This window comes from Lampris incognitus, chromosome 20, assembly GCF_029633865.1.
Source record: "Lampris incognitus isolate fLamInc1 chromosome 20, fLamInc1.hap2, whole genome shotgun sequence".
Taxonomy (NCBI): domain Eukaryota; kingdom Metazoa; phylum Chordata; class Actinopteri; order Lampriformes; family Lampridae; genus Lampris; species Lampris incognitus.
In genome coordinates, this window is record NC_079230.1 from 15,982,609 (window position 1) to 15,996,605 (window position 13,997).

The following is a 13,997-nucleotide window of genomic DNA, read 5'->3' on the forward strand; positions in this document are numbered from 1 at the left end:
TCAAAGCTTTAATTTATACATCTTTTCATTGCAGCACATGCAATCAGTAAAGTTCCCACCACAAACATTTGAGCAGAACAGAGTAATAATAGGTGCGGGTGTTGCATCACTGTAGTTCTTTTAGAACCAGCTGACAACACTCACCCACCTTTGGTGGGTCTGAGATTGAGGAGTACTTTGAAATCTGGGAGTTGACACCCAAGGATCGAGCCAAGTCCTGAGCTGTCTGGTCTGAGGCCATGGTGGTGCCCAGGGCCACCAGCAGCCTAAAAACAGCCTCCATGTCCTGCACTGACTCCAGGGCAGTGCTAGCTACAGAGAGGCACTGGGCCTTGGCCTCAAGGTCAGGCTGGCCATGCAGGCAGCCTGCATAATTGAGAACCAGAGTGGCCAAGGCAATGTGGATGTTTTTGTTGCAGACGGAGGCCAGGTCAGCAGCACGAGACAGCACCATCTCACGCTGGGCCATGAGGAGGGCTCGGCCATGCTGGCCACTAAAACAGTTACACAGAGTCCGCAATGCTAACAACTGGTTGGCTGGCCGACCCTGTGGCTTCATCAAGCTAAGCAGGTGGTTGCAAAACTGGATGCCCTCTGCCTCACCACAGAGACTCTCATTGACCTGTGGATGGCGTACGGCCAGTCTCATGATATCCAGGACAGGAAACACAATGTCTAGAGTTCAGAAAAAGAAAAAAAAAAGGGGGGGGAGAGCCTTAATGAATGATTATCAAAGGAATTATTTCTCAGTTGAAATAGACTGTAATACTCTATCACATGCTTGAGGAAACTCAGAATAAAGACTGTTTTGGGGAATTGATGGTATATGAGTGAATAGACTATATCAAATTTTTAAAAAAAGCATTCACTGCCTTCACAACGGTTTTTGGTCACAAAGGTGTGCGAAAGGCCTGACTTTTAAATGAATTATTTCAACTACTTATTGCCAGTGTGTGGATAATTTCTGTGTATTTGTAGTCAAGGGTGGGGAGAGATTAAAACTGTGATGTTAATATGACAGAATGATGAACATTTTGAATACCTGTTTGAAAGTGCTGTGTAAATGCATCCATCTGAGTGCAGAAGATTTATTTTTCCTATTTAGTAAATCTTTTCTTTTCAAAATTATGTGTGCATTTTTTGCTGTTAATTTCAAATGCATATAAATTTCAAGATAATAATAACTGGATAATAACTGATAACTGACACTTCTAAAAAAAATAGATCTTTGAGGATGCACCTTCCCAGGATTTGTTTGTGGTGCTAAACCAGTCATAGTTCTGATGTTGAATACCCAAAGGTAAAAACTGGTAAAACACACACAGATCTTCAGGACAAAGTTGACTAATCTCAATTTCACCAATTTATTCTGACCATGTCAACTAACATGCTAACGTTTCAATGCCGAAACATTAGCATGTTAGTCAGAGGATGGTCTGATGAAGGCCTCAAGGCTGAAACATGAGCATGTTAGTTGACATGGCCAGAATCAATTGGTGAAATTGAAACTTTGTCATGAAGATCTGTGTGTGCTACCCTTTTTTACCTTTGGGTATTCAGAACGTCTAAAAAATTAATTTGGCTTCTATTTGCACAGTGCACTGTTCCATAATTTCCTCAGCATTTTTGAATGTGTGGTCAGTTTTTGGCCCCTCTTCACTGGTGGTTGAAAGCCATTCCTTTACCTTCAGGCCAGTGAGAGGCCTTCCAGAGCAGGTTGATCTGCTGGATCGTTGCGGGCTGCTCCAATGATTTGAGCCCACAGACGGTCACCAATAGTCTCTCCAGGCTATCCAGAATTTCCTCCGACAACTTGTGAACCTGGGTGGCTCCACTGTTCAGTTCTTTTAGCTTGGCTGTTGAACAGAGGACAAACCACTGAATGGGTTTAGAGTGAAATTAAACCCTCCAAATTAAGTTTTTCTAGATGTAAACCTGTTTGTATGCTTTCGAAATGGTAGAACAGAATCCTAGACACGAGTTCAACAATTTGGGGGACAATATTATGTCGCTATTTTTAAGGTAGAAATAGCAGGCAAAGTAGTTTTCCAACGTTTAATTAGTTAAAACTGAACATCCAAATATTTTTATGTAATCCCAAAGGTCTAGTGGTACTGTTACAGTGAGTTCATAGAAACCTCATCCCTGTAAGAAATTCTGCAACAAATGTAGTCAAAACTACTCATCCCTGTAAGAAATTCTGCAACAAATGTAGTCAAAACTACATTAATTTAATAGTACTTTACTCAATTTAGCATGTAATGTATCATCCAACACATGAACACAGAACACCCACCAATAATCTGAGTGGTATTGGCTTGCTCAAAGGTCACACAGTCTGTTTTCGGGTAGTAGATATTGGTTGGGATCTGTCTGAGGGCAGCAGCGCAGTAAGCACCTCCACCTGTGGTGTAAGATTGATATATTGCAGAAAGGCAACACTCAAGGATAAACGGTTAAACACAATTCATAAAAATCCTTAAAAATGGGTTAATGGAAAGACACGCTTAAATTTCCTCTTTTCTCTTATATATGTTGCAGTCTTGACCGCCCAGGACCGTTTTCTTTTTTACATGGGGATGCTGGTCGTGTGGCTTGGGTCCTGGGCTGTTCCGGTGGCGCCTGGACACTGCTTGGCATCCTCCTCATCATATTCTTCATATATCTTATAATTCCATTATAATTCTGTTATCCTCTTTAAATGTTGTATTAGGTAAATTATGTAAACACAACATCCATTACACTCTGTCCGTCTTGGAAGAGATCCCATCTCTGCTGCTCTCTCTGAGGTTTCTTCCCATTTTTTTCTCCCTGTTAAAGGTTTTTTATTTTTTAAGAGAGTTGTTCCTTATTCAATGTGAGGGTCTAAGGACAGGATGTTGTATTGCTGTAAAGCCCCTTGAGGCAAATTTGTAATGTGTGATATTGGGCTATACAAATAAAATTAACTTGACTTGCATGAGTAAATGGACTGCATTTATATAGCACTTTTCTATCTACTGATCACTCAAAGCGTTTTACAATGTATGCCTCACATTCACACATGCACACACTGATGGAGGCTGCCACGCAAGGTGCCAACCTGCTCATCAGGAGCAGTTAGGGGTTCAGTGTCTTGCTCAAGGACACTTGACATGCTCTCTAGTGGAGCCAGGTATCGAACCAGCAACCTTCCGATTACTAGACGACCCGCTCGACCTCCTAATTCATGCCACCAGGAAGTGTGCAAAAGAAATTAAAAGTTGGAACCACAAAGCTTTATTAGCTGCCAAGATTTGTTCTTACACACGACCTTGAAAACTGAATGCCAGTTATTCATAAATTGAACATATATGTATTCAGTAAGATTTATGTGTGGGCCTGTTATATTCATTTACTGTAGGTCTAAATGTATTTTTCTTATGTTTTGCAATATCAAAACATATCACAGTAGATTTGATGGACTTTCACTCTTCTCAAGATGTAGTTGAGCAATGGGATTTTTGTGTGTATTCACATAAGCACAAGTGCAGTCTGCAGCACTCTTAAATTCAAATCATACCAACGAACGTATCTGAAATAGGAGGAAACTGATGAATGTCACAAGATTTCTTAACACAACAACAGAGTTAATTGTATTTCTTCTCTTCGCTTACCTGTAAAGGGATCTGCCGCACCAGCAGGACCACCTGTGGTCGTACCTGAACCAGGGATGTAGCGGCCAGAACCTGGTGAACAAAAGAAAGAAAAAAAAAAAAGTAAAATGTCATCATGTGTTCATTACACATAAACATTACCAAGCGAAAAACTCCTCTACTTTGTTACTAAAATGCTTCTCCAAATATACCGGTAAAAGGATCAGCTCCAAGGCCTGTCCTAGAGTCTGACGACCCAGGGATATAGCGACCCGATCCTATTAAAGAAAAGGACAAATGTCACGAGAAAAACACTGGGGGCAGAGAGATACTGCAGCACACAAAAAAGGATTCGCACTAAAACAAAACATGAGATTATTTGTTACTGAACTAATACAGTACTGATACTAAAGTTCTCGTGCTGTACGAGATTTCAAAGTACTAATTTGCATATGATAAATATATAAATGTGCATATGTCACCAAACCACATTGTAGTGGCCAACCATACTGCCAACAAGCCATGACAGAGTAAATTTTAGAACGGTGATCAAGAAAAGTTGAAAAGTAACATCAAAATATTTTTAAAAAAAATCTTTAACGTCATGAGAAAGCTTTTACTATTGGCAGAAGTTGAAAAGTTGACATGAGGAAAGAGATTATGTGGCAGGCGTAATGGACATAAGACTGTTTGAATTTCTCTTGACAGCTGACAGGGACAGCTGTCAACCCTTCCATAATTTTTCTCAGTGCTTTTGATCAAAGTTTTCTCTTTCCCTGTGCATAGGGGAGCTTATTTGCTTTAAACCAGCAAGGTGACATGCACCTGACTTGTGTTTGAATTTGTTTTTCAACAACACTTTAAAAGTTTGCTTAAAAAAAGTTTCTCGTTTATATAAAAAATGTCTATTGTAAAAGTAGTCAACAATCTCAGAGCACGCGCTGATAACAAAAATGTTTCCATTCTTTCACTCTGATCTAACGGCTGCCTTCGATACAGTACATGATATACTTTTAGACTGCCTTGAGAATTGGATTGGGCTTTCAGGCACTGCCCTATCATGGTTCTACACATATCTCACTGGCAGAAGCTATTTTGTTAGTCTTTCTGACCATGTCGCAGACAAATGTAATTTTCTCAGGTATTCCGCAGGGTTCCATTCTTGGTCCTTTATTGTTCTGCCTGTACATGCTGCTGCTTGAGGAAATTTATCTGTGATCATGGAGTGAATTTTCATTTTTATGCTGATGATACTCAGTTATATTTATCTGTAGCGCCAGATGACCCCAATGCTCTCAATCCCTTGATGAATTGTCTGTCTAGTATTAAACAATGGATGAGTGAAAATGTTCTCAAATTGAATGAAGACAAGACAGAAATTATCATTATAGGCACTAACGCACAGAGAGAAATTATAAAAAGTAGAATGGGAAGTCTGGCTGTACAGAATAAGGCTGTAGTAAAAAACCTGGGTGTCATCATTGACTCCGAGTTGGATTTTAAATCACATATCAACAATGTTACAAAGGGTGCCTTTTTTCACCTAAAAATCACACTCTCTCCCTGGAAGATGACAAAAAGGTGAAGCATGCTTTTATCTCTTCGCGTCTAGACTATTGCAATGCACTTCTTACTGGTTTACCCAAAAAAAGTATCAATAGGCTGCAACTAGTACAGAACGCGGCAGCAAGGGTCATAACAAAAACCAGGATGAGAGATCACATTACCTCAGTTTTAGCATCTTTACACTGGCTTCTTGTAGCATTGAGGATTGATTTTAAAATTATTTTACTTGTGTTTAAAGCTCTACATGGTTTAGCACCCTCATACCTATCTGACTGCTTATCTCATTATGTTCCGAGCTGCTCTCTTAGATCGTCTGGTGCTGGCCTGCTCAATGTCCCTAGAATGAACTACAAAAAGTATGGCAAAGCAGCATTTTGTTTTTATTCACCAATGGCTTGAAACAGACTCCCCCAACAAATAAGAGAAGCAACGTCCATAGATAGTTTTAAGAATCAGCTCAAGACCCACTTTTATGCTCTTGCTTTTAATTAATTCCATTTTATTTCTTTTACGCTTATTCTTTATCTTGTACTGTGGTTTTATTTCTTGTCTTGTTTTATGTTTTTTGCCTAGGTCTGTGTTTTATTACTTTTAACTTATTTTATCTGTATTGTTGTTGAATTTTTTTTCCCTTGTTTTTAATGTAAAGCACTTTGAGCTGCATTTTATGTATGAAAGATGCTATACAAATAAAGTGTATTATTATTATTATTATTATTATTGTGACTTCAGATTTAGTTTACTTTATCTATCCATCCATCCATTGTCCAAACTGCTTATCCAACTTGGGCTTGTGGGATGCTGGAGCCTATCCCAGCAGTCATTGCGCAGCAGGCGGGGAGACACCCAGTAAAGGCAGCCAGTCCATCACAGGGCCGACACATTCACACCTAGGGACAATTTATTATGGCCAGGGAGGAACCCGGAGCACCTGGAGGAAACCCATGCAGACACAGGGAGAACATGCAAACTCCACACAGAGGACGACCCCCAAGGTTGGACTACCCCGGCGCTCAAACCCAGGACCTTCTTGCTGTGAGGCGACCGCGCTAACCACTGTGCCACTGTGCCAAGTGTACTTTATTGTCCATTAAATTTACACGAAAGGGAAATTTGTCTTTGGCACTGGCATATGGGACAACAAACACCATGCAAAATTACGGAACACTACACAATAACTATACATTAAGGTTAAATGAAATTTTAACATGACTAAGTGGCAAGTGGCAGAAATAAAAGTGGTGAGTGGATTGTTCTTTCACTGGCATGTAAAGCTGTCATAACCATCACAACAATACATAATACACAGCTGTACCTAACAATACCTAATGTACATTAAATGTACATTGAAAGCTTTTACAAATGTTTGATATTTGTTTTTATTTTTACTCTTATTGGATCTTACTCTTATTCCTGCCTTGTCTGATTTTATCTGGTTTTTTTTGTTCTGTTTTTTGTGAAGCACTTTGTAACATTGTTTTAGAAAGGTGCTATACAAATAAATAAAATTATCAAAAATTAAATTAATTAAAATATAGGTGATGGTAAATAAATGTACAATTATTTAACATCACATATAAAATACATTATTTACCATCGCATATAAAATTTATTTACCATCACATATAAAATACATATATTTATTTACCATCATATATAAAATATGTGATGGTAAATAAATAAATGTACATTAAAATAGGTGATGGTGTTGGTTGCAGAGCAGCCTAAAAAAAAGGAGGGAGCTTATAACAGGTTCTTATTGAGGACAGAATATAGGATTTCTTGTAACCATTCTTTCTGGCCAATGGGACTTTCAGTCTGCGGCCTGATGGCAGCAACTGAGATGCTGAGTGGAGAGGATGTGTGGGGTCATTGTAGATCTGGACTGCCTTTTTGGTTGTGGATTGTTAAAAAGAAGTCCTGGGGTTGGAGTTGTTTGTGTCCAGTGATCTTGCTGGCCTGGTTGACAACCTGTGTCAGTTTGTTCTTTTGTTTTATTGAGAGGTTTCCATACCATGAGACGATGTTAAATGTGAGAACACTCTCAGTTATTTGTAGACCATGGACAGGGTGTGCTGGCTGGTGTTAAAGCCCCTTAGTTTCCTGAGAAGAGCGAGGCCTTGCTTTCTTGTAGATGTAGTCGACACTGTCCTGAAAGGTGAGTTTATTGTTTATTACTGTTCCCAGATATTTGAACTGGGTGACCTGCTCTACTTTCTGGTCCTTTATACTGAGTGGCTTGTAGGTAGGACCTGCGCTGCCTGCTCTCCATTTGCCTCCTAGACACAGCTCCTTGGTCTTGGTGACATTTAGGTCTAAGAAGCTGTCGTCAAACCAGGAGGCAAAGCTGTTGATGTACTGGCAGTAGGAGGTGCTGTTCATATCCTGCTGGCAGGTGACCAGGGCCATACCATCGGCATACCTAACATGGGAGAGGTCACTGCTGATTCACTGCACTTCATTTTCACACTGGGCGATATGGACCAATAATTATATCTCAGTATTTTTCAGCTGAATGGCAATACACGATATATATCTCGATATTTTCTACCAAGTGGGTTAAATGTTCAATTACAAGTCAAAGCCACATGTGAGATGTCACAAGCACAATTAAAACAGACCAAACAGATCAAAATAAAATGTAAAGACAGGGTTTCCTTCCCTGTTTTAAAATATATAGCTGCACAATATATCAACATGTAAATGAAAAATTATCTAAAATAAATAGCCTATATTAAATAAAAATAAGCCTATCTCAGAGAATGCAAACCGCAAAATGTAACAAATTACATCCATCCATTATCTGAACTGCTTATCCTGCTCTCAGGGTCACGGGGATACTGGAGCCTATTCCAGCAGTCATTGGGAGGCAGGCAGGGAGACACCCTGGACGGCCATCACAGGGCTGACATGCTGACACACACACACACACACACACACACACACACACACACACACACACGCGCACACACATCTAGGGACAATTTAGTACGGCCAATTCACCTGACTTACATGTCTTTGGACTGTGGGAGGAAACTGGACAGCTGCGTAACAAATTACAAAAATGTAAACAGAACAAAAATAACAACAGGCCTACTTACTCTGACAAAGTAGTTACATTTTCTACAGAGGTAGACGGTTCCTCCTGTGTAGCCCTGTACATCTCTTACAGGTTTTGTGCAAGGAAAACTAGCCTATCAACAGCCTCAGGCTTCAGGGATGCCCTGTGGTAGATTACAATGTTACCACTCAAACTGAAAACCCTTTCGGAAGGGGAACTGGTGGCTGGTACACAAAGATACTTCTTTGCCAGGTGGATCAGTGCTGGAAAGACAATTCCATGTTCCTTCCACCACTTGAGAAGATCTGTATCACACTACACTAACTGACTGCAAGTAGCTTGAAAGTTCATTTTTAATTGCTTTCCTCTGTGTCAGAGGGGTGCTGGTGGCTGACAGCTGCCCCGATCAGCCAGCAGAGACTCCGCCTCCAGGACAGCTTTGCGTTTCAATATATCAATCTTTTCACTTGGGATGTATTTGGCGCTGAACCATGGATCCACAAGTGAGGCCATGTCCAACAGGTCACTGGTGGCTGGGTCGGCATACTTGGCTTTGGGGTAATCCACAGTACAGGTCTTGATCAATTTGCACAGCTCGCTATCGCCCTCTTCATGTGTCAGGAGACTTGTATTGAAAAGGTGTAGCATAGGTCTGACATATGAGGGTGACATACTCCTCACCCGACAGAGCACCGGTGAAGTCCTGAAGGGGTTTCAGAGCCTTCTGGACCGCCTCCAGGACCTCTGTGTCCTGCCATGTAGGGACAAGATGCCTGGACTTTTTGTCAGTGGACAGGACTTTTGTGAGCGCTCCCTCCTGCTCCAGGACCCTCTCGATCATTTGCTGCCTTGATCCCCAGCGTGTGGCTGACTGTGATGAGCCGGCAGACTCAGCTGAATCTGGACTTCAGCCAGCTCTCTTCTTTTCCTCCAGCTGTAGAAGCTGCCGACAATCCTCTTACACAGAGAAATGGCCCAGGTGATGCGGCTGTCATCCATGCCATGTCCTATAATATAAAATTGAAAAATGTATTTAAAATCTTTTTCATTTTATTTTGGCTGGACCACAACAGTGGGCAACAACATTAATTTGAATTTTAATGTTAACATTTTGATAACCCTACACAGTGGTTACCACTGTAGTAACACAATTGTCAGGACTAAGCGCCACAGCACTGTCTCTCTCTCTCACACGCACGCACACATGCACACACACAATGCATCCTTCACATCTTAACAGTGAATTTTACTATCTATATATCTATATCTATTTATCTATATATATCAATATCTATATATATATATATATATATATATATATATAAATCAATCAAATAAATTAAAGTGAACTTCTAATGCATGCCTAGCAAGTTCATGAGTCCTGCGACCTCCTGCCGTTAATTGAGGGAGGCTGAACGCCATCAACTAGTAGTATTATTAACATCATCTAGGCCGAACATTAGTTTCCACACTTGTGAATTATACACGGTCCAGCCATATACTAGGTTTTGACCTAGTCTTGTTTTTTATTTAGAGGGAGACCACCTGTGTTTAATAGGGATGTGTGTGTTTAAACTATGGAAATATATACATATATTAATATATAATCATTAATATTAACATATAATATTTATGGAAATAACAATTTCAGTCGCAGCAGCTGTACTGTATTACTGACGCGTCCCCATTTAGCCTCAATATTTCAAACAGATTTTCTTATGGTCATTAGGCAAGTGGTAAGTGGTTCTTACTGCAAACAATCGTTTTCCTGAGCATGATAGTCCTGGCATCTTTTTTTTTTCTTTTTCCAAAATAAATTCCTTAAACATTTCACTCACCAATGGCCAGATGCCGTCGGTGACCAAAGCACTGCATCCTCAGCCACTTCTGCAGTTCCACCGCTTTGACAACGTTGCCCCCATTGTCGGTTGTTATATCAACCAGTCCCTTTTCGTTGAGCTTCCAGTTTGTAAGGGCATCCTGCAGAGCTTCAGGTATATGCTCTCCGGTGTGATCTTGGGGGAAATAGCTGGTTTGGAGACACGCAGTTTTCATCTCCCAGTCTTCAATGAAATGTACAGTCAAACTCATATATGGCTCGCATGTCCAGCTTGACCATATATCTGTTGTCAGTCCAAAATGAGTTACTTTTGCAAGCTGGTCGGTAAGGTTCTGTCTGACCTCCATGTACATTTCTGGCAGTGCTTCCCGTGCAAAGTAGTTGTGACTGGGCAACTGATATCTTGGGTCAATAGTTTTTAGCAGCTTTTTAAAGCCTTCTTGTCCCACTGTTTTCATGTATGGTGATGTCTGTTGTTATCTTTAGCAACATGGTAGGCCACTGCCCCATTATATCATGCCACTTGGCACTTGTCTTTTCATAGGGCACACTACGGGTAAATGAAGCTTGCAACGTGCTTTGTTTCGGGGCAGAAGGCTGCGAAGGCTTCGTGGCTGGGGTTGCAGCAGCAGCACGAAGTTTAATACACTCTTCATACTGCAGTTCATGGTGCTGCTGTAAATGGTGGAAGAGCTCTGAAGTGCTTCCACTTTTGGATGCAACCTGTTTATGCATTCTCTACATATGGCATTGTTCTGCTGCTTATCTGATATTTTAAATCCAAACCATCTGCAAATAATTGGAACCGTTGGTTTTTCTTTTTACAAACCAGCTCTTCTTCAGCAGTGTGGACCGGTGCTGTGTCTCCCTCCATGTTGCAGCACAACTTGTGAGTGAGTCCCCACTCGTTCACAAGTTTTTCACAAGTTTTTCACAAGTTACCAGGTTTGTGCGCGGGGGGAGAGCGGGGGTGGTGTTGTGCAGAGAGAATGTGAGCAAGGTGAGATGCAAACACTGGTACGGATTTAAGAAACGGGTTATGTATTTTAACGCAACATCAAACTATATCAATATAAACGGTGTTGTCTCATCCTATATCCTGTTTGAAAACATATCGAAATAACGTAAAAAGTCGATGTACCACCCAGCCCTACTTCATTTGTGTATATTAAGAACATTAGGGGGGAAAGTAGTACACATCCCTGAGGGAGACCTGTATTCAGAACAAGACAGTCACAAAGGGTATTGTTAATACAGACATGCTGGGGTCGTTCTCTCAGGAATTCCCTGACCTAAAGGACCAGATTGTCACTGACGTTCAGGTCATACAGGTGCTTTAAGAGGAAGTGGGGGCTGCACTGTATTAAAAGCAGAGGGAAAGTCCATGAGCGTTGGCTTTGTCTATATGACAGTGGACTTTATCCAAGAAAGCGAGTGTAGCATCTTCAACACCTCGATTAGCCTGGTAGTAAATTGCATGGGGCCTATAAAAGCAGCTTTTTGAGATGAGAGTTCTTTACAAATTAGATGCTCCATACATTTGCCAAGTAGAGATGTGAAAGTGATGGGTTTGAAGTCATTTAGGGATTTGCCATGAAATGTCTTTGGTAGGGGATGATGGTCACTGTCTTCCAGGTCTGGGGGACAAAGCTTGTGTTGAGGAATATTTGGAACAGCTGGGTGAGGATAAATCCCCGTTGGGCCACACATTCTTTTAGAACCTTCCCCTTGAGTCCATCTGGGCCAGCAGCCTTGCGGGGGTTGACCCTTTGAAACAAAGATGACCTCACCCTCCTGGATGATCATAGGCCAAGGGGTTTATTCCAGTGCAGACAGCCTCACACTCATCACTGAGGTCCTGTTTATCAAATCTGGAATAAAGTGAGTTCAGATTATTTGAGAGACTGAGAGGATGATCACACCGAGGGGCTGGTTTCTGCTGCCTCCCTATCATTTTCTTCAATCCCCTCCAGGCATCTCTTGCATTACCAGTTCTCAGTTTCTCCTCAACCTTGTCCTTATAGTCTGTCTGTGCTTTTTTGATCATGTGTCTTATCTCCTTGTTCAGCGCTTTCATTTTTGGGAGTCATCTTGAAGAAAGGCTTGTTTTTTCAGCTTTATGTGAAGTTTCAGTTCACTGTTAACCCATGGTTCATGCGACAGGCATGGGCTCAAGTCCATGAATACTGGGATGGCATCCAGCACTTTACCTGTGTCCCCATCCACAAGGTTAGTAGTTGTGTCAGGAAGGGCATCTGATGTAAAATTTTGCCAAATCCTTATGCAGATTAAGTAGACAATAGATTGACCAGTCGAGGCTCACTACCAGATCAGTCAAGGCCCGGGTTAACAACGACCGCCACTGGTGCTGTGCCCTCACAGGGTACCAATAGAAACTATAAAATCTGCTGTGGTGACCACTGAGAAACAGGGAACAAGCTGAAAGAAGAAGTTAACCCATGGTTTATTGTTAGGGTAGATTCTGACTTCCTTTGCTTTAATAAAAGAATCTGCACAAAAGTTTACATAGCTGGTAATGTTGTCATTTAGTAGTTAATTGTTTAGGTAACCCTGGTCATAAAGAAATAAGTCCCACTTCAAAGCAGCCCCTCACTCTTCCAGAGTCTTTTGTCCAGGCCTGAATATACTGGACAGCAGGTTTAGCTCTCTTTAGCAGCTGAGAGTGCTTTGGTAGGAGGAGGCTAACATTATAATCTGACTTTCATAGAGGAAGGCACGACCCAGACACATAGGTGCCATCTACATTACTGAATTGATCTAGAGTTCTGTTCAGCCTTGTCAGGCATGTTACATATTGTTCAAAGTCTGGAAAGAGTGCAGAGGTATCGCACCTGTTGTCCAAGTAGGAAGAACGGTTCATCAGCAGAATTACATAGCGCCTTGTTATAACTGGAGGCTATGTGATCATGAATATTCTCTCATGAATATTAATGAACCTTCCCCCGTCATCCTACGTTTCGAAAATTTGCCTCCCACTCATAGTGCAGTGCAGCAGTTCAAGATCGGTAATGGCACTATGGCAGCCCCGCTAGCTAAGAAAGCTAAAGGAGACGTTCAGCCTTTCCATCCCTCATGGACAAAGGAGTACGATTTTGTTCCTCAGAAGGACCGTGCTGTGTGTGCTTTTTGTATTGAAAACATTGTTTGCCAAATGTCAAGTGTTAAACGCCATTTCGAGACAAAGCACAAGAAAACTTTCAAAGATCAGGCAGACAAGGCAAAATCCATCAGACGTGCAGTGTCTAGTTATGGAAAGCAAGCTAACCACCTCAAACTCATTGCTGCTGGAACAGCTAAAAACCATGCGACTGAACCGAGCTATCGCATTGCTCACTGTATTGCTAAACGCGGAAAGCTGTTCACTGACGGTGATTATATCAAGGAGGCTTTTCTGTGTACGTCAGATGTTCTGTTTGACGGCCTACCAAACAAAGAAGCAATCAAGGCAAGAATACAGGACATTCCCATGTCAGCTAGAACCGTAGAGCGGCGCATTGAGGAGATGGCATGTAATGTCAACGAGCAGCAAACAGCTGGGCTGAAAGATGCAGTGGTGTTTAGCATAGCCCTTGACGAGAGCACCAACGTAAATGACATGCCACCTTTGGCAGTCATGGCAAGGTATTGTGATGATTTGGCTGTAAGAGAGGAGCTCTGCTGCCTAAAGCCAATGCCTGACACAACAAAAGGTGAGGACATAGCCAAGATGTTTATGGAACATTTTGAGGAGCGAGGAATTGACATCAGGAAGATCTTCACAGTGACAACAGATGGCGCTCCTGCCATGGTCAAAAACAGAGGGGAGCTGTCAGATTAATCGAGGAAGAAGTTGGTCACCCCATCATAAAACTCCACTGCATAATTCGCCAAGAAAACATCTGTGCAAAGACATCAA

At 41.5% G+C, this 13,997-nt stretch overlaps 1 protein-coding gene across 3 annotated transcripts in view; it reads right to left on the reverse strand.

Annotated features, from left to right (window-relative positions):
* Positions 1-13,997, reverse strand: part of plaa (phospholipase A2-activating protein) — a 20,781-nt gene continuing 6,784 nt past the window's right edge. For 2 of the 3 annotated variants that reach the window (XM_056300380.1, XM_056300378.1), the window contains exons 10-14: positions 3,827-3,892; positions 3,636-3,707; positions 2,297-2,404; positions 1,686-1,856; positions 1-675 (exon numbers count right to left, since the gene is read on the reverse strand). In XM_056300380.1, coding sequence (XP_056156355.1) covers positions 107-675; positions 1,686-1,856; positions 2,297-2,404; positions 3,636-3,707; positions 3,827-3,892 — 986 coding nt within the window. In that variant the 3' untranslated portion in view covers positions 1-106. The remainder of the gene's footprint in view (positions 676-1,685; positions 1,857-2,296; positions 2,405-3,635; positions 3,708-3,826; positions 3,893-13,997) is intronic. The other variant, XM_056300379.1, reaches the window with a different exon arrangement.